This window comes from Pan troglodytes, chromosome 15 (genome assembly GCF_028858775.2).
Source record: "Pan troglodytes isolate AG18354 chromosome 15, NHGRI_mPanTro3-v2.0_pri, whole genome shotgun sequence".
In the NCBI taxonomy this organism is placed as follows: Eukaryota; Metazoa; Chordata; class Mammalia; order Primates; family Hominidae; genus Pan; species Pan troglodytes.
The window spans coordinates 98,323,236-98,343,541 of record NC_072413.2 but is presented as its reverse complement, the minus strand read 5'-3'; the positions used below and the strand labels follow the sequence as shown (position 1 = coordinate 98,343,541).

General features: G+C 56.6%; 2 protein-coding genes across 12 annotated transcripts in view; one reads left to right on the top strand and one right to left on the bottom strand.

The window, feature by feature from the left end:
- WARS1 (tryptophanyl-tRNA synthetase 1) overlaps window positions 1-7,954 on the top strand; it is a 41,437-nt gene extending 33,483 nt beyond the window's left edge. For 8 of the 9 annotated variants that reach the window (XM_009428386.5, XM_009428388.5, XM_016925769.4 and 5 more), the window contains 2 exons: window positions 4,533-4,673; window positions 6,710-7,954. In XM_009428386.5, coding sequence (XP_009426661.2) covers window positions 4,533-4,673; window positions 6,710-6,871 — 303 coding nt within the window. In that variant the 3' untranslated portion in view covers window positions 6,872-7,954. 9 annotated transcript variants of the gene reach the window in all.
- A 3,404-nt stretch (window positions 7,955-11,358) lies between these two features.
- SLC25A47 (solute carrier family 25 member 47) lies at window positions 11,359-18,446 on the bottom strand. 3 transcript variants are annotated; one of them, XM_001159368.8, is made up of 6 exons: window positions 18,331-18,446; window positions 15,941-15,984; window positions 15,545-15,616; window positions 14,369-14,551; window positions 12,693-13,011; window positions 11,359-12,372 (listed from the first exon to the last, which is right to left on the bottom strand). In XM_001159368.8, the coding sequence occupies exons 1-6, from the start codon at window positions 18,356-18,358 to the stop codon at window positions 12,092-12,094; spliced, it is 927 nt and encodes a 308-aa protein (XP_001159368.1). In that variant the 5' UTR covers window positions 18,359-18,446; the 3' UTR covers window positions 11,359-12,091. The 3 variants fall into 3 exon arrangements, with proteins under 3 accessions (XP_001159368.1, XP_024204676.1, XP_009426748.1); XM_024348908.3 differs by having other exon boundaries at window positions 15,545-15,677; window positions 18,331-18,434; XM_009428473.5 differs by lacking the exon at window positions 18,331-18,446 and adding an exon at window positions 16,195-16,345.
- Window positions 18,447-20,306: the final 1,860 nt, after the last annotated feature.

The window sequence follows — 20,306 nt, the reverse complement described above, 5'->3', positions numbered from 1 at the left end:
AGCAGGCATTCAGCAAACATTTGACAAATCACTAGAGAAACTAAAAGGAGAAGTTAGTTTGAGCTTCCTTATTTTGCATGGCCCCAGTTCTGTTGCCTCGTTCCTCAACAGCCAGTGTATATATATAATTGCCTCACTGTTACACAAAGCAGTTGACATTTTCTTTGGAATCAGGTGTGTGTTTGCAGGCTAGAAGATTGCAGTGGGAATGCTGGGAACTGTATTTGAGGCATGTCGCATGCCCTCTGAGTCACTGCCCCTGACCGTTCTGGAAAGTCCCAAGCAGGTTCTGGTTGACAATGGGGAAGCCTTTCATATCAAAACTTCCTAAGACATGCCCTCCACCAACTCTCCCCACTCAGTTGGAAGCTGGTATAATTGAAGACTTTTCTTTCCCTTTCACTTCTGGCCAAAACATCCGGAGCACAGGGTGCAAAGTGGGGAGGGAAGCGCCATTGGAAAAGTCCACTGTTTTATTTTGCTTCTGAAAAGTTGTTTGGAAAAAGTTGTTTATGGCCAGGTGCGATAGCTCACACCTATAATTCCAGCACTTTGAGAGGCCGAGGCAGGTGGATCACCTGAGGTCAGGAGTTCGAGACCAGCCTGGCCAACATGGTGAAACCCTTGTCTCTACTAAAAATACAAAAATTAACCAGGCTTGGTGGCAGGCACCTATAATCCCAGCTACTTGGGAGGCTGAGGCAGGAGAATTGTTTGACCCTGGAAGACAGAGGTTGCAGTGAGCCGAGATCGCACCACTGTTCTCCAGCCTGGGCAACAGAGTGAGACTCCAGCTCAAAAAAAAGAAAAGAAAAGAAAAGAAAAACTTGTTTATGGATCTGGGACATTTATCATTCACTTAGGTACCAGTAGAGCCCTCGAGGTGAGCAGTTAGCATGAGGTCAGGAAAAACAGAGGCCTACAGATGGTCACTGGGCCTGCAGGCTTCTTGTGGGGCAGAACAGGGCCCGCCCAGGCCCTCACTCTAAATCCCCGTGCCCGACTTCAGCTCCAAAATCAGAATCTCCACACTAGAAAAGAGGGGGCACATCTGCTCCAGCCTCCTAAAAATAACAGGTTCAGGCAGGGCAGTGGCACGTGCCTGTAGTCCCAGCTACTCAGGAGGATGGCTTGAGCCCAGGGATTCAAGGCTGCAGTGAGCTACTATTGTGCCTGTGAATAGCCACTGCACCCCAGCTGGGGTGGCACAGTGAGGCCCATCTCTCAAATTAAAAAAATAAAAATAGTAGCACAGTGCTGACGACTCAGGTGGCTTTGCTGAGTGAGTACCTGCCACCTGCACACAGTAAGCCTGTGTTATCTAACTTTATCCCAACTACCACCCTAGCCGGCTGTGTCCATTCAGCATCATTTCCTGTCACACAGAGTCGCACTGGTCACCCACTTCCATCATCTTAGTTGCTGGCAGCAGTGCTCCATACCCACCCCCAAGTCAGCCCTCCATCTATTTTCCTGTAAGTCAGGCCTGGTAGGCTGGTTCCTGCATCACTGAGGACCGATCACGTCAAGGAGGCAGAACTGAGCCCCTCAGTTCTCGAGCTCCACCCAGAAGCCTGGTGTCCCAGGAGCCAGCCTGGTCCTGCCAATCCCTGTCACATATGGCAGGTTCCTGACACTCTGGGCCTGATTTCCTTCACCTGTAAGATAGAGACAGCACTACAGAGGTCATTGGGTTGTTGGGGATAAAATGCATGTCACAACCCTAACAGCCTCCACGGATGGCACATCTGCTGTGTGCCTACCGTGGGAAAAGCCTGGGGAGGGGGAGTGTGCAGGTGGTGGTGACGCCAGCACATCTTGAAAAACATGCAGCAGACACCAGTTTCCTTGTTCTCCTCTCAGATAAAGGTCTGGGAACTGGCCTTTCAATATCCTCTTCAAACTGCCCCTGGAACCCAGGACCTGTGTTCTCAGACTTTCTTCCTGACACTGAAGCTTCTTCCCCAAGGCCCAGCAGGGAGGGCTATGGCCACCACATAGCAGTGACTCCATCAGGCACTTAGATGCTAGGAGACACCACTACTAGGTGGTTTTTTTCTTCCTCCTGTTTATTGATATTTTCCATAGCTTTTTGTTCTATAACTTTTTTTTTCCTTTTTTTTTTTTTTTTTTTTTTTGAGACGGAGTCTCACTCTGTCGCCCAGGGTGGAGTGCAGTGGTGCAATCTCGGCTCACTGCAAGCTCTGCCTCCCAGGTTCACGCCATTCTCCTACCTCAGGCTCCGGAGTAGCTGGGCCTACAGGCGCCCGCCACCACACCCAGCTAATTTTTTGTATTTTAGTAGAGACGGGGTTTCACCGTGTCAGCCAGGATGGTCTTGATCTGCTGACCTCGTAATCCGCCCGCCTTGGCCTCCCAAAGTGCTGGGATTACAGGCGTGAGCCACTGCACCAGCCCCTCGCATGGGCCTTGCCTGAGCCTCTCGCGTGACTGCTGCTTTCCCTGCCCAGCCTCTCAGCAATGCCCTGCCAAAATGGAGACGGGCGCCTTTGCCCCAACACTCATCTGCTCCTTTTGCACGATCCCAACTTATCTAGTTAGGACTCTGCTCTAGAATTCTCTGTGTGTGTGTGTGTGTGTGTGTGTGTGTGTGTGTGTGTGTGTGTGAGTGATGGAGTTTCACTCTTGTTGCCCAGGCTGGAGTGCAATGGCACAATCTCGGCTCACCGCAACCTCCGCCTCCCGGGTTCAAGCGATTCTCCTGCCTCAAGCTCCCAAATACCTGGGATTACAGGCACATGACACCACGCCCAGCTAATTTTGTATTTTCAGTAGAGACGGGGTTTCTTCATGTTGGTCAGGCTGGTCTCAAACTCCTTACCTCCGGTGATCTGCCTGCCTCGGCCCCCCAAAGTGCTGGGATTACAGATGTGAGCCACTGCACCCGGCTGCTCTGGAATTCTTTTAAGGAAACTTACTAAACATAACAACTTAGAATTTATTGACTCTGCCCACTTTTTTTCCCATTAAAAAAAAGTTAAGACTGGGCACAGTGGCTCATGCCTGCAGTTCCAGCACTTTGGGAGGCCAAGGCAGGCGAATCACCTAAGGTTGGGAGTTCAAGACCAGCCTGGCCAACATGGTGAAACCCTGTCTCTACTAAAAATACAAAATTAGCCGGGCATGGTGGCAAAAAAAAAAGTTAAGGGGCCGAGCACAGTGACTCACACCTGTAATCCCAGCACTTCGGGAGGCCAAGGCAGGCAGATCACTTGAGCCCAGGAGTTCAAGACCAGACTGGGCTACACGACAAAACCTGGTCTCTACAAAAAATACCAAAAAATTAGCCAGGCTGGTGGCACACACCTATACTCCTAGCTACTCAGGAGGCTGAGGCAGGAAGGTAACCTGAGACCAGGAGGTCAAGGCTGCAGCGAGCCATGATCACACCACTGCACTCCAGCCTGGGCAACAGACTAGAGATCCTATCTAAAAAAAAAAAATTAGGGTGACATTTTCTCAGATGCTCACTGAAAGAATGTTGAAGGAGTTTCGCCTATTTGTTCTGGCTTTTATTAGCCTTAATTACCCCGTGATTATCTTTAACAATTCCTAAAAGTCATTGTGTTTCTGAGTTTTTCAGCTCTGACAGTGTTGCCTGTTTGTAAGTGAAGACCTGCCTGCAGGCCCCTCTCCCTGCGCACTTCTCATGGGTTTGCCCTCCCTTACTGCCTTACCCTGTGCCTTCTTGTTATGCTTTCTGTGTGGGGCTGGCCACTGCTTTCCTGTCCCCGTTAACACTGCAGTACCTATCCCTAAGAGAGGCTGCCCTTCCTGCCATCTCCCTTACTCTGAGGATGACTTACTCATCCTTTTTCTTTTATTTATTTTTTTTTTTAGTTTTTATTATTTTAGAAACAAGGTCTTGCTCTGTCGCCGAGGCTGGCGTGCAGTGATGCAATCACAGTCCACTACAACCTCAAACTCCTGAGTCTGAGCGATCCTTCCACCTCAGCCTCCCGAGTCGCTAGGACTACAGGCGCACGTCACCACACCAGCTAATTCCTTTTTTTTTTTTTTTTTTTGGCAGAGAGGAGGGCTCACTAAGTTACCCAGACTGGTCTTGACCTCCTGGCCTCAATCGATCCTCCCCCTTCAGCCTCCCAAAATGCTGAGATTACTGGCACAAGCTACCATGTCTGGCCTTACCCATCCTTTTTCTGAAGGTTGTCACCTGAGGAACTTGTCTGTCCCAGGTTTCAGTTCAATCAGTGCCTTGGCTTTCCCAACTCTATTCTCCTGTATCTCCGAGGATGGGGGGTTCAAAGCTCATCTGCCCCCACCTCTCCTGCAGTGAGCCCCAAGGTAACTCACACCCAGGCCTCACAGGAAGAACAGCAGTGGGTCCCCCACCGGCTGTGCGCCCCCCACCGGCTGTGCGCCTTGGCCTTTCCCTGGTCCAGAATCTGACAGCACTCACACCTCTGACTTCCACACTTGGGCTTCTAGCCAGTGTCCAGGCACAGGATGAGCAGGACTGAGGAGCATGTCTGTGTCCTCTTCTGGTGCAGGTCAATAAGCATGCGTTTTCTGGAGGGAGAGACACCATCGAGGAGCACAGGCAGTTTGGGGGCAACTGTGATGTGGACGTGTCTTTCATGTACCTGACCTTCTTCCTCGAGGACGACGACAAGCTCGAGCAGATCAGGAAGGTGAGCAGGGAACCCCAAGGGCCCACAGCCGCCTCCAGCCACCCACTCCTGCCCATGGGGCCTGGAAGGCTCCAACAGCCGGGCATGAAGGCTTGGTCGGAGGTGCTCAACTGAAACAAGGTGAAAACTGAGTAGAGTCGCCGTCATGGTTTTTAGACCTGGGCTCAGAAGCCTCATGAACAAATCACGAAAGAGCAGATACAAATCGCTATTCATTTAGGAGCCACACAAAACAGTCTTGCTTTATTAGTCATCAGAGAAATATAAGTTAACGTGATCAAAGCTAAGACAGTTGAGTATAGAATTAGTAGGGGCTTTTGTGTTGCCATTGACTATTTTCAGTGATTATGAAGCAGACGCTTCAAGGCACACTCAAGTGAGCAGAGTGTTTATCAGCACGGCCTCAGGAAGCAGTTTGGTACTGGGTACAAAGAGCCCAAAAATGTTCAGAGCTTCTCCTCAGGTTTTCTCATTCTTAGATTTTTTCCAAGGAAATAATCCTGAGTAAGAGAAAGCTTTCCACACAAAGATGTTAAAAATGATAATAGCAAAAAGTTCAACACAGACTCAGTACAACAGAGGAAATGTTAAATTAGAATTGTTACAAGGTGGATTATTATGCAGGCATGAACTATTTTAAGTGTTCATATGCAGGGCATGGTGGCACACATCTGTAGCCCCTGCTACTTGGGAAGCTGAGACAGGAGGATCCCTTGAGCCCAGGAGTTCAAATCCAGCCTGGGCGACATAGCAAGACCCTCATTTCTTTTTTTTTTTTTTTTTTTTTTTTGAGACAGAGTCTTGCTCTGTCACCCAGGCTGGAGTGCAGTGGCGCGATCTCGGCTCACTGCAAGCTCTGCCTCCCGGATTCACGCCATTCTCCTGCCTCAGCCTCCCGAGTAGCTGGGACTACAGGCACCCGCCACCATGCCCGGCTAATTTTTTTGTATTTTTAGTAGAGACAGGGTTTCACCGTCTTAGTCAAGATGGTCTCGATCTCCCGACCTCGTGATCCACCCGCCTCGGCCTCCCAAAGTGCTTGGATTACAGGTGTGACCACCGCGTCCAGCCAAGACCCTCATTTCTTTAAAAAAAAAAAAAAAAAAGTTTTAGTGTCACAGGAAAATATGCCTATGATAGTGAAAAAAGGATACCAAATGAAAACTCAGGGAGGAGTTAACTGTGTTTAAATGAAATGCACAGGGAAAGAAATGTGAAGAAAATTTACCAAATGTTAGCGGCAGACCCCACCTCTGGGCATTTTTTAGGCGGGCAATTTGTAGGTGATTTTTCTTTGCTGCTGCTTTGTGGTTTGGGTACTTTATTAAATTTGCTTAATGAGCATGCAGTACAATCAGAAAAAGAAAAAATTAGCAAGATTTGGCTGGGCGCAGTGGCTCACGCCTGTAATCCTAGCACTTTGGGAGGCCGAGGCGGGTGGGGGGGGCGGGGTGGATCACGAGGTCAGGAGATCGAGACCAGCCTGGCCAATATGGTGAAATCCCATCTCTACTAAAAATACAAAAATTAGCCAGGCGTGGTGGCAGGCACCTGTAATCCCAGCTACTCAGGAGGCTGAGGCAGGAGAATCACTTGAACCTGGGAGGTGGAGGTTGCAGTGAGCCAAGATCATGCCACTGCACTCCAACCTGGCAACAGAGTGAGACTCCGTCTCAAAAAAAAAAAAAATTAGCAAGATTTTACAGAAGCCATACGGCTGCCAGGAATTGTTGTTGTTTAGTGCCTGGGGGAATGGCCCCTAGCATCGGTAGGGGTGGGGACTGCCCTCCCCATTGGCCCTTTCACTGTGAGAGGCCAAGTCATGGCTATCGTCAGAGCCAGGTTTCTAGCCGTTTTAGGAAAAGTGTAGCTGAAGGTATAGGTTATTGTTGTGGTAACAACAGATCTCACTTCTGAGTGCCACCCACATGCCAGGCTCTGCATGGGTGGTGCGGGCTGAGCTGGTGCCCGAGGCAGGAAGGAGCCGCTCAGGACATGTGGAGCCATCTCTCACGTGGCTGTCTCCCTCCGGGCAGGATTACACCAGCGGAGCCATGCTCACCGGTGAGCTCAAGAAGGCACTCATAGAGGTTCTGCAGCCCTTGATCGCAGAGCACCAGGCCCGGCGCAAGGAGGTCACGGATGAGATAGTGAAAGAGTTCATGACTCCCCGGAAGCTGTCCTTCGACTTTCAGTAGCACTCGTTTTACATATGCTTACAAAAGAAGTGATGTATCAGTAATGTATCAATAATCCCAGCCCAGTCAAAGCACCGCCACCTGTAGGCTTCTGTCTCATGGTAATTACTGGGCCTGGCCTCTGTAAGCCTGTGTATGTTATCAATACTGTTTCTTCCTGTGCGTTCCATTATTTCTATCTCTTATGGGCAAAGCATTGTGGGTAATTGGTGCTGGCTAACATTGCATGGTCGGATAGAGAAGTCCAGCTGTGAGTCTCTCCCCAAAGCAGCCCCAGAGTGGAGCCTTTGGCTGGAAGTCCATGGGCCACCCTGTTCTTGTCCGTGGAGGACTCCGAGGGTTCCAAGTATACTCTTAAGACCCACTCTGTTTAAGAATATATATTCTATGTATGCGTATATGGAATTGAAATGTCATTATTGTAACCTAGAAAGTGCTTTGAAATATTGATGTGGGGAGGTTTATTGAGCACAAGATGTATTTCAGCCCATGCCCCCTCCCAAAAAGAAATTCATAAGTAAAAGCTTCGTTATACATTTGACTAAGAAATCAGCCAGCTTTAAAGCTGCTTTTAACAATGAAGATTGAACAGAGTTCAGCAATTTTGATTAAATTAAGACTTGGGGGTGAAACTTTCCAGTTTACTGAACTCCAGACCATGCATGTAGTCCACTCCAGAAATCATGCTCGCTTCCCTTGGCACACCAGTGTTCTCCTGCCAAATGACCCTAGACCCTCTGTCCTGCAGAGTCAGGGTGGCTTTTCCCCTGACTGTGTCCGATGCCAAGGAGTCCTGGCCTCCGCAGATGCTTCATTTTGACCCTTGGCTGCAGTGGAAGTCAGCACAGAGCAGTTCCCTGGCTGTGTCCCTGGACGGGTGGACTTAGCTAGGGAGAAAGTCGAGGCAGCAGCCCTCGAGGCCCTCACAGATGTCTAGGCAGGCCTCATTTCATCATGCAGCATGTGCAGGCCTGGAAGAGCAAAGCCAAATCTCAGGGAAGCCCTTGGTTGATGTATCTGGGTCTCCTCTGGAGCACTCTGCCCTCCTGTCACCCAGTAGAGTAAATAAACTTCCTTGGCTTCTGCTCTTGTCATTGTGCTCTGTCTGGGAGGTCTGAGGAGGGAGCAGAGACCCCTCCCCTCACCCTTCTGTGGATGACCTCGAGTCTGCTGGAGTCAAAATTTGGGGATGAAAGCGCACAGTCCCAGGAACCCCATGGTGTTGTGCCACAGCTCCCAGGAATGGGCTTGTGCTGGGGGAGCCCTTAGCAGCATCCTGGTGCGGGCTCCCTCTCACCACATTTCTCATTTCCAGCAGCTGACGGAGAACGCAGGCAGAGGTTGCCCTCGCTTTTCAGAGGAGGGGCTGGCCGTGGGGTGCTTAGTGGTGCTGTGTAGTGACGGGGAGCACAGGCTGGGAGCCAGGTCGGGCCCCATTCACATGAGGCCCAGGGCAGAGGCCGAGCTGCAAGGGAGCCCTGGGCTCATTCTACCGGCCCATCCTCATTTTGCAAGTAGGGAAACTGAGGCTTAGGAGAGGAGAACATGACTTGTCCAAGGCCATAGGGTGACTCTGATACAGCGAGTCTGTCCTGCCTCTTGGTGCTTTCCACACACATACAGAGGGACCATTTTACAAATGAGGGAACTACGGTTCCCACCCTGGAGGCTGGAGGCCTGGGCTCGAGTCCCACTCAGGTACCCGTGTGCACCATGACCTCAAATAGGCTTCCTCTCCCGGTCTCGACTCCTGCTGGCCTGGGCCCCACCCCTGCCCTCCCCTGCTCACCTGGCTGGCTATGGCCAGTGGGGGTGAGCCACCCACAGAGGCCACGTAGCTCACTAGCCTGTTGCCTTGGGCAACTAATATGACTCCTCGTCGCTCTACTGCACCTGTGACGCAAGTGCAATGAGGGGTGACAAATGGAGTCAGTGACAGCTGCTGCTGTCATTGTCCACCCAGCCACAGCATCTATTGGCGGGGCCCTGGTGAGACCCTGGCCCCAGGGAGGAGTGAGCCAACACCAACCAGCTTCTCCCCTCACCGGCTGTGTGACTCTGGCCAGGTCACTTAACCTCCCAGGACCTCCATCTCCTCCCCTGTAAAAAGCAGTGATGCCTCCTGTTTAGGGTCTTAGGAGGGGTGCCCTGGGTCCAATACTCAGGTGACTTGCCCAAGGCCACTGCTGGTCAGGACACAGGGGAGCCACATGTCTCCCAAGCCTCCCCAGTTTTGCTAAAAACCAGTGGTTTCTGAGAGAAATGTTCCCTGAAAGACATGGGCGTGTCTGGATTAGGATGGACAGGTTGCAGTGGCCCCATGGGTGTTTGGGGATGAGGCATGAGGCCGGGTGCCTGCACCACCGTGGTGCCAAAGGCTCTGCCGGAAGAGCACTCCTGCTCTGGCTGGTAATGTCCACTTGTCAGACAGATGTGGGGCCAACCCAGCTCAGTCTCTCTGTCCCGTGGCCCCCAGCCTGGAGGAGAGACCAGCTGAGCCTGCCTGAAAGGAGATGGTGCCTGAGAAGCACACAAAACAGCACTGGGTGGGGAAGCAGGGACAGGAAGGAGGGTGGCTGAGCACACGGGTGGCTGTGGAACAGCTCGTTGCTCCAGGACGGCACTTGGCAAGCAACAGGCCTGCCTCTGGCCCCCAGTGCCTGCCTGCAGCACCAGCAGATGTGCCCTCCCCAGGGTCACACTGGCTGGGCCTTGAGGCCCAGGACTCTCTGGTCATTACCATAGAGGTTGTAAAGACAGTGAGGACAGCCAGACGCGGTGGCTCACACCTGTAATCCCAGGCTGAGGCGGGCAGATCACGAGGTCAGGAGATCGAGACCATCCTGGCTAACACGGTAAAACCCCATCTCTACTAAAAATACAAAAAGAAATTAGCCGAGTGTGGTGGTGGGCACCCGTAGTCCCAGCTACTCGGGAGGCTGAGACAGGAGAATGGCGTGAACACAGGATGCGGAGCTTGCAGTGAGCCAAGCCGAGATCGTGCCACTGCACTCCAGCCTGGGCGACAGAGCGAGACTCCGTCTCAAAAAAAAAAAAGACAGTGAGGACAGAGGCCTTTCCTGCAAACCCCCTCCCCAGTGACACGCAGAGCCAGCTGCTCAGTGACACGGGCTCAGGGAGAGCCAAAGGCCCCCACCTCCCAGAGTGCAGCCACTGCCAGAGCTGGGCCAGGAGTGCTGCCAGGAACCCTCCTGCCAAGGCCGAACAGGTGGGGTCTTCTCGACAAAAACGGTCCCGGGGTCAGTGTTTGATGAGCCATGGAAACCTGTTAGCGCCTGCCCTTTCCCGGCATTTGGCCACAGCATCTCAGCCTCTGCAACTCCTAAGCTGGACACACTTCCTGGAATCTACTGCAGGACTTATTCATTCATTCATTCATTCACTCACTCATTCATCCCATACCCCCTACTATGCAGCAGCCCTGGAGCTAGATGGAGTCCTTGTGCAGCCCGCAGGCTCTTGTGGCCGGGGAGAGGCAGATGAGTGACCACACACCCAACCAGGTCCCCAAGGGAGCAGAGCAAGAGATGCTTGGGAGCAGCCCAGTGGTCAGGCAAGGAGAGCTTCCTGGAGGAGGTGGCGCCTGGGGTGTGGAGCCAGCCAGGCAGAGCAGTGGGAGGGTATTCCTGGCAGAGGGCACAGGGCATAAGGTCAGGTGCCCACAGCACCACACATAAGGGGACTGGCGTAACAAGAGGGGTTCCACCCCTTAGTCTGGGAGCAGAAGAATTTTGTTCGGCAGAACACAGGACAGCGTTCAGTCCACAGACACAGTCAAGGTCAGTGTCCATGAGTGAATATAGTCAATGCAGGTGGCCTCCGGCCCTGCCAGAGGGCTGCTGTGGTGGAGACCCGGTGGCTTCACGCTGGACCTGCCAGCCCTAGCCCCTGATAGCCCCCATCATTGGAAGCCACATGATGCCAGGAGGGGGGTGCTGGAGCCTCAGAAGCACTGGCTGCAGTCCACCCACCCCTCCCTGATGCGTGACTGCAGGCAAGGCCCCCTCCCTCTTGGAGCTGTCAGGTGGCTGTGGTGAGCTGTGCAAGGCACCCGGCGCCCTCCCACGGGCAGCCCCCTCTGGAAGGGGAGCTCACATTCAGGGCAGGTGGGAGGGCCTGGCTGGAACCAGCTTTCGCTCAGAAAGCGGGTGGGTTTGGGATAGGGTGGTGAGGACAGTAAGTACCCTGCTAAACAGCCCCCTGCGGCAGGACTCAGCACCATAGGCTAGGCCCCACAGCCCAGAAGGCCGAGAGAGTGGAGCCCGCCAGAGTGCCAGGCGGGGTTTCAGTGTGGCCATCTGCACAGTGGGAGCACCAGCAGCTCGGGTTTTGAGGGCTCATCCGGCAGGAAGGGAGCAGGACAGGGCCACAGCCCCACACCTCCCAGGACAGGTGGGCAGGCCTCACAAGGTGCAAAGCTGCTGGGGGCAGGGAACAGTCAGCCCACGGCCATGGAGCCACAGCCCTGAACAACCTCAGAAACATTTTATTGACAACAGTTCCCAACAGAGTCTTTGGGGTCTTTAAGTGGCAGGTGCAGCGTCCACAGGCAGAGTGAGGGCTCCTGAGGAACCTCACCCCAAATTCCCTAACCGGGCGAGGACGGCCACCCCGGGCCCCTGTCAGGTGGGCATGGCAGTCCCGGCAGCACCCCCTCTGAGCAGCCTGCTGTGGGGAAGAAGCCGGGCCGGGAGCCCTCAGTCGTGGTGCCAGCCCAGCTCATGCTCCCCGCCCCGAGGCCCCCAGCCTGTGGGAAGCCCCTGCCTGTAAGGGATGGCTCGTGAAGACACAGGAACAGTGGTGGGGGTGAGGGTCTAGGAATGGGGCAGAGGGTGGCTGAGCACATACCTGACTCCCTGGAGGGGTGCTTCAAAGACATGGGAGGCGAGGGCCATGGGAAAGCTGGGATGAACAACTGACTCCATGCGACTCAACGCTCTCATCAAAGAGGCCCACTCCTCCCTGGCTCCTGCCACCCTAGGCCAACCCTGGCTGATGGCTGGCGGGCCCCTCGACCTGAGGTCAGTAGCTGGGCAGGGCGAGCTCAGGCCTCGGCCGACAACACTGCAGGGAGGCTCCTCATTTTCCTGGGCAACGGCCCTGTGGGGTCCCGAACCCAGCCACACTACCCCTTGCCTCCTCCAGCCACTACACCCTCCAGCAGCTGCCGGTGGGTGGGCCGCTGGGCGTGGGGACCGGCTATGTGAGCAGACCCCGGGTGAGCCTCAGCACTGCCTCATAGGCGACGAAGACCACCATGTTGACAGGGAAGGCGCGGCAGCAATTGAGCACCAGCCCCTTGAAAAGGACCCGGGGTCCCTCCTCTCGCACGCTGGTCACCATACAGTGCAGGAGACCCCGGTAGCGCCTCTGGCCCTGCCCGTCTGCCTGCAGTCTCGACTTGATCACGTCCATGGGGGTGGCCACAGCCCAGGCCAGGACTCCTGCACAGCCCCCGGCCACCAGCACGCCCAGGACATCTGCAGAGAGACCACAGTGCCTTGACTGGGAGCCTGATCAGGGCGCCCAGGGCAGTGCGCCCTGGACTCACTCTTCCGGCCCGTCCTCATTTGCAACAGGCTTGGGAGAGGGGAACGGGACTTGTCCACGACCACACACTGACTCTGTGACACAGCAAGTCTGTCCTGACTCTTGGTGTTGGGAGAACTGAGGAGCCCACTCTGGGAGGCAGGAGGCCAAGTTCAAGCCCCCACTCGGGTACTGGCGGGCAGCATGACCTCACCTGGGCCTCCTCATCCTTCTGGGCTCCCCGCCCTGCCAGGTTCCAGCCCCTGCTCACCTGGCCGGCTGTGGCCAGCGGGGCTGAGCCACTCGCAGAGGACGGCGTAGGAAAGGAAGTAGGTGGCAAAGGAGTGGCCGTCCCGTAAGAGCAGGGCCGAGCTGCCCTTGTAGAGGCCGCGCAGCCCCTCCTCACGGGCTACCGTGGCCAGGCAGTGCAGTGGCCCGCGGTACTTGGGCTCTGGGCAGGCTGGGGGCGCAGGACACATGGGGGGCACAGCCAACGGCCCCGAGGCCGAGAGCCGCCGCTGCTGCTTCTGTGCCTGTGTCTGCGTCTGCAAGCGGACTTTGGCCACCTCAGTGGGCGACGTCAGGAACACCTGGAGCAGAGAAGGAAGCAGGAGTCAGCCACCTGTGGCTCTGCCCACAGCCTGGACCTGGCCTCCCACCGGCCTCATGTTGCTCACGGTGACCTCAGGAGGTTGGGCCCCGAGACCCTGCAGGCTGGCCCAGGGCTGGGGGGCCACGGGGCCCAAAGCCAGCTCCGCCCACCCAATGCCAAAGCCCATGCTTCCTCGGCAGCCACATCTCTCCCAGGCCAGCCTGCCAGGCTTCTCCTGGGACGTGTAAGAAAATTTCCATGACCCAGGTTCAAGAACGTATTTAATAACATATCAGCAATAAAAGAATACCATGGCCAGGCGCAGCGGCTCACGCCTGTAATCCCAGCACTTTGGGAGGTCAAGGCAGGCGGATCACGAGATCAGGAGTTTGAGACCAGCCTGGCCAATATGGGTGAAACCCCATCTCTACTAAAAATACAAAAATTAGCCAGACTTGGTGGCGCGTGCCTGTAGTCCCAGCTACTCAGGAGGCTGAGGCAGGAGAATTGCTTGAACCTGGGACGCAGAAGTTGTAGTGAGCGGAGATGGTGCCACTAAACACTGGCCTGGGTAACCGAGCAAGACTCTGTCTCAAAAAAAAAAAAAAAAAAATCACTAGACATACTGGCTGCCACTTTGTGGGTACTCATTCATGTCGGACTCCACATATGTGCGCTGGGGGCTTTACCCTCATGATTTCACTAAATTCTCATCATGCCTCTTACAGATGGAGAGACAGAAGCTCCAAGAGTCTCCCTTGCTTGCCCAAGGTTGCTCAGCTCATGAGAGTCAGAGCTGAGAGCTGGGCCTGGTGGTCTGGACCCCTGGGCCAGGCCTTCAGCTGCTGGGCTGCTCCAGCTGGCTCCGTGCTGTCACCAAGTGCGGAAGTCTGTCTCCCCTGCGGGAGCAAGGGCTCCCTGAGGGCAGGCGGGCACTGCAGGTGCTCCATGCACAGTTGAGGATGGAGAAATGCCCGCATCCAGCAATGGCCGACTGTGTTCAGACATATCCGTGCCTGGAGCCATGAATGCCCGGGTCCTGCCTATTCAGCTCCCCATGGTGGCTTCTAGGTGACCTTCTGACCGTGACAGGGAGAGTCCCTTTGGTCACAGCCCCCTTCCTGAGGGGGCCGTGCTGGGCAGGACAGCAGCGACCCCCTCATCTGTGTGCTGCTGAGGGGTTCCAGGCCCAGCCTAGGCGGGATGCAAGTTCTTCTCCCACAGCCCCTGGCTCCATGCATGGCCTCCAGTGTCTGCCCTCATCAAGCCTCAGTTTCCCCACCTGCCAGGATGGATAACCTCTCAGACCCCGCAGTCTCTCTTGGGCCTTCCCCACCCTGGCTGCCCCTACTCACGCGGACGAGGCCGGAGGCGCATCCCGAGAGCGTGATGTCGGCCTTGGCGGGTTTGGCGTCAGGGCTGCCGTACCGGAGCCGGCAGATGTGCGCCAGGCAGTGGCGGTAGGTGCCAAAAGACACGGAAGATACCAGGGACACCGTGCACACGGGCAGCGAGAGGCCCCGGTAGAAGCCCCACACCTAGCAGACAGGATCCAGGTCAGGCCAGGGCCCCGCCAGGAGGAGGAGCCACCCGAGGGAGCCCACACTCAGCCCTGCTCCGCACTCCGCTGTCGGACCTCGGGAAGGTCATTCACAGCCTCAGGGCCTCAGTTTCCTCTGCTGTAAGATGGAGGTCACAAGGGGGGACCTGAAGAGCCAGAGGACCAGGCCCAACCCAGCCCAGCTGCTTGATGACGATGAACTTTTTTTTTTTTTTTTTGGAGATAGACTCTTGCTCTCGCTCTTTTGCCCAGGCTGGAGTGCAGTGGCACGATCTTAACTCACTGCAACCTCCGCATCCCAGGTTCAAGCGATTCTCCTGCCTCAGCCTCCTGAGCCACTGCGATTACAGGTGCCTGCCACCACCTCCAGCTAATTTTTGTATTTTTAGTAGAGACGGGGTTTCACCATGTTGGCAAGGCTTGTCTCGAACTCCTGACCACAGGTGATCCGCCTGCTTCGGCCTCCCAAAGTGCTGGGATTACAGGCGTAAGCCACCGCGCCTGGCCTGACAATGAACTAGTAACAGCATGTTCTGCCACTGCTGCTTTCACAAACTAGCCCCTGGCCTGCACCAAGCCCCAAGTCCACGTAGGAGAATGTCGCCAAGTACTGCTCCGGACAGGTCTCTGAGCTAGACCCTAAAGACTCCACCCAACACTGCCTTCAAGGGGTGCCTGGCCTGGAGGAGACAGAAATGCAGTGCATGGGTCCCTCCTCCGACTTTCAAAGACCTGAACGCTACCTCTAGACCCTCTGCTGGAGGTGGGAACCTCCTTCTGAGGCCCCTCTAGCTGCCAGATGTCCTGGCTCCAGACCTCAGAGGAACCCATGAGACTGGCAGAACTATTCCCATGTGGAAGGTGAGAGAGCTGAGACCCAGCGGGGAGCCTGGCATCACCTGCTGGGCAGCGGAGGCAGGCCCAGCATCCCCTCCCTGTCTCCCTACCCAGCCCCTGGCCCCAGACCTACGCGCTCTCGGTGATACGTATCCCGGACGCAGTGCCAGATGCCTGTGTACTTTGGCTCCGTCTGGATCCTGACCTGCAGGAGAAGTGGGCTTCAGGCACGAGCGGCTCCAGGCCTAGGGCAAGGCCAGCAGGCCCTGGGGAAGGGGCAGAGTCACACTCTTGATTGTCCCAGCCATGCTGGACGGTGGCACAGCAGGGACAGGGAGCCTTGTGTTAGACGAGAAACCTGGGGCACAGGGGTGAGAAAGTGGGACTGACATAGTCCCAGGGGCTATGGGGAGCCATTGAAGGCATTTGAGCAGGAAAGGGGTGGCTCTGTTTAGCATTCTAGAAAGTCTCCTGGCCATGGACAGGTGCAGGGGCCTTAGGATGGCTGGGGGGCTGGCTATTGCCGCACCTTCACCGTGTCCAGGGGGTAGCCCACAGCAACACCGCAGACGCCTGCAAGGAAAGAAGAGGCCCACGGTGAGGAGAGTGGGGCTGGCGAGCAGTTCAACCCCATTGCAGGGAAGCAGAAGCAGAGCGCACGCTGACTGGGCTCCCCCAAGGGCAGACCCACATTTGGCCCTTCTGGTCTGCACCAGGTCTCATCAATCCTGAGGGCACCCCCGTTTTAGAGATGAGGAAACTGAGCCTCCGAGTGACTTCTACCCTTTGCAAGCGAGTTCCCCTTCCCTGAGTCCTGGCCCGGGACTGCCTCGTCCTCGCTGCCTTGGGCCAAAGACATGCCGACATGCCCCGGCCTCCCCACGGGCGTCATGCTCTGAGAGAACGTTTGATCCTACCCTAGCTGGGCCCTGTCTCTGAGCCAGGCAGACCTTGCCCTCAAGCCGTCAGCCCATGGAGGGTTTGCCTGTGAGCCAGGCGGTAACTGTGTTTTGGCTGCGTGGGTGGAAGGAGGGGGAGGCACAGCCTGGGCAAAGGCCAGGAGGAGGGAAGCCGAAGCCCACACCGGGGTTCGTGAAGAGCCAGGACTGCCTGGAACCACAAGCGTGTGTGGAAGAGAGAGGGCCGGGAGTCCACACCTTGCAGAGAGGCCTCGGGTGCCAGGCCTCAACATCCAAGCCCCAGCACTGCCACAGGGAAGTCAGAGAGGAAACAGGGTGGTCCCTGGGAGGACCATTCTCTCCCCTGAGGGGAGGTGGTAAAGGCCAATGGAAGACAATAGGCACATGGGGACTGTACCCTATTCACTGTAGCCCAGGACTCAGTAAATATGTGGGATGAAAGAATGAAGTGAATAAATGTAAGGCAAAAGACCAAGTGGCTTGGAGAGAACGACCCTTCTTAACCCTCCCATACACCTCACACACCTCACCAGGCTCCTACTCATCCATCAAAGCCCTGCCACGACACTACCTCCTCTCTGGAGCCCTCTCTGGCCTCTGTACTCTGGGCTGCCTCTGTGCCTGGAACATGTTGAGCAGAGCCCTTGTCATATGGCCTTGCTGTTGTATGCCACCGCCACCTCCAGAACTGGAGTTCTCCAAGGACACGGCCGAGGGCTGACACCCCATGACCCAGGGCCAGGCACAGAGTGAGAGCCCTTTACCTAGGCCTCCTCATGGCTCCGGAGGAAAGATGTCAGACTCAGGAGCCCTTTCCAGCTGTGTGACGTCAGGCAAGTCCAGTAGCTTCCCTGAGGAAGGGAGCGGCTGGCCCCAGGCTGGCACCTAGCTGGGACTGAGAAAGCCTCCTAATGGAGGCCGGGCGCAGTGGCTCACGCCTGTAATCCCAGCACTTTGGGAGGCTAAGGCGGGCGGATCGCTTGAGGTCAGGAGTTTGAGACCAGCCTGACCAACATGGTAAAACCCTGCCTCTACTAAAAACCCAAAAATTAGCCAGACATTGTGGTGCATGTCTGTAATCCCAGCTACTTGGGCGGCTGAGGCAGGAGAATCACTTGAACCCAGGAGGCAGAGGTTGCAGTGAGCCAAGATCACGCCAGTGCATTTCAGCCTAGGCGACAGAACAAGACTCCATCTCAAGGGAAAAAAAAAAGAAAAAGCCTGTTAATGGGGCAGGTACTGTGCCTTCTCCCAGGGCCAGAGCTGGGCCGCTCTCCCAACCCCCATGCTGTTTCCAGAAGTACTGACGCCACCCACTGATGTTTCACAAGACCAGCAAGGGCAGGAGCGCCCACTCAGAACAGCCCCCACAGCCCACGGGATGGAGCTGAGCCCGTGTCCCAGGGCCTGGTTATCTCCCTGAATCAGTCTTTCACCAGGAGCCCTTCCCCAGGAGGGAGAACGGTTTCTCCAGCAGAGTCTGGCCTGAGAAGCAGGTTCTGGAGGCCTAGCCAGGTGCACACACCCAGCAGGGCAGGTGGAGCCACCTCGCCAGGCCCCTTACCGTCCTCTGCCCGCCCCTTCCAGTCCCTGCTGCAGGACGAGGCCCCATCTTCCCTACCCATCTCCCCACCCTCTCGATCCTCTCCTGGGGTCTTCTTTCCCTTCCAGTGACTCAATCACCCCTCCCCACACCAAGGACTCCCAGCCTCCCTGACTCTGCCTCCCGAGCGGCCCCCATGCCTAGACCACAGCCCCATCCCCAGCCTGCCCTCAGCCTCCTGTCTGAGCCTCCCAGGCCAGTGCAGCCCCCCAGGCCCTGCAGCACCCCTCACCCAGCCTTAGCCTCCCAGGAACCTGCTCTCTGCTCCTGGCAGATCCTGGGGGGTGAGGGGCTCCTCAAAGCCCCCCCTGCTGCCCAGCACCTTCCTGGACCTCAGTTCCTCCTGCTACCCCCAGGAGCAGCAGTGTCTGCACAGCCCACCATCCTGTCTGTTACCTCCGATGGCTCCAGCGACAAAATCCATGAACAAGGTGTGGCGGGGAGGCCCTGGGTCTGCCTGCCTGAGAGGGCTTTGGTGCCACCAGGGTGGCCTCAACAGCTCCCAGCTGGCCCCTCTCAGACCTTAAATACCTGCGGCAGGGGAGGGGACTGGAAGCAGAGCCTGCTGAGGCCACGTGGCACACAGCTGGACTCCCTCCCTGCCCCTGGGACCCTTGTCCCAGTGCCCTCGGGACCCAGGTGTCAGGAAAACACAGGAGGGAGCACGGGAGGCGGCAGGCACCAGAGAGCAGGGGCACTGCCCCATCACATCCAAACACCTCCTGGGGAGGTCCAGAGATGGGGCTGTGACAGCTCTCGCCCTCCAGGTCCAAGCCCAGGCCTTCACTGTGTCCCCTGGGCTTTCCCGACTCCCCTGGATTTGCTCAGGACCCCTGCCTGGGAAACCTGCAAAGCTCCCTCTCTTACTCACTCAAAAAACACTTACTTTGCTGATGCTACACCCAGGCAAATGAGAGCCAGTCCCTGTCCTCAAGGTGCTCCAGTTGGCAGGGAGGGAGGGGGTGGCAAGGACAGGCCTGAACCCAGGAACAGCACCCACCATCTGCTCTCACCCTTCCCGCTGCCCCGGTTCCCTGCTGTCTGCTCCATGGGACCCAGGAACATCACCCACCATCTGCTCTCACCCTTCCCGCTGCCCCGGTTCCCTGCTGTCTGCTCCATGGGACCCAGGAACAGCACCCACCATCTGCTCTCACCCTTCCCGCTGCCCCGGTTCCCTGCTGTCTGCTCCATGGGACCCAGGAACAGCACCCACCATCTGCTCTCACCCTTCCCGCTGCCCCGGTTCCCTGCTGTCTGCTCCATGGGACCCAGGAACAGCACCCACCATCTGCTCTCCCCCTTCCCGCTGCCCCGGTTCCCTGCTGTCTGCTCCATGGGACCCAGGAACATCACCCACCATCTGCTCTCACCCTTCCCGCTGCCCCGGTTCCCTGCTCTCTGCTCCATGGGAATGTGTCTCCCTGGACCCAGAGGCCAAGGCCAAGGCGGCCTCCACCAAGTCCCCTGCCCACATGAACCAGGGACAGAGGCTGCCGATCCCCCTGCCCACATGAACCAGGGACAGAGGCTGCCGATCCCCCTGCCCACATGAACCAGGGACAGAGGATGCCGATCCCCCTGCCCACATGAACCAGGGACAGAGGCTGCCGATCCCCCTGCCCACATGAACCAGGGACAGAGGCTCCCGATCCCCCTGCCCACATGAACCAGGGACAGAGGCTGCCTATCCCCCTGCCCACATGAACCAGGGACAGAGGCTCCCGATCCCCCTGCCCACATGAACCAGGGACAGAGGCTGCCGATCCCCCTGCCCACATGAACCAGGGACAGAGGCTGCCGATCCCCCTGCCCACATGAACCAGGGACAGAGGCTCCCGATCCCCCTGCCCACATGAACCAGGGACAGAGGCTGCCGATCCCCCTGCCCACATGAACCAGGGACAGAGGCTGCCGATTCAGCCTCTGAACCAGCGGCTGGGGCCCTCCTGAAGGGGAGACCTCTCCACTAAGACGCTACTTCTGTCTGCTGGGCACTGTAAAAACAGGGACCTCCTTGCCCATGCACCCCACCTTACAGTTCACCAAGCTCCCCTCACTCTCAGGCTCTAAGATCCTCCTCACCGCCCCGGGAGGGAGACAGCGCAGCGTTAGTGCTCCCCATTTCACAGATGGGGCCATTGAGGCCCAGAAAGGGGGCTTGTCCAAGGCCATGAGGGCGGCAGGGCTGGATGTGATCCCCAGACGCTCTCATACAACCCACTCTCTGGGATATCCAGGCCCGCCTGGGGAGGCCCCAGAGGGCTCTCAAGGGGACTCAGTGCATGCCCCATGTGACCTGCACTGCAGCCCTGTGAGACCTCCACGGGAGACACCAAGGCTCAGGGAGGCTGTGCAAGTACCTCGGCCAC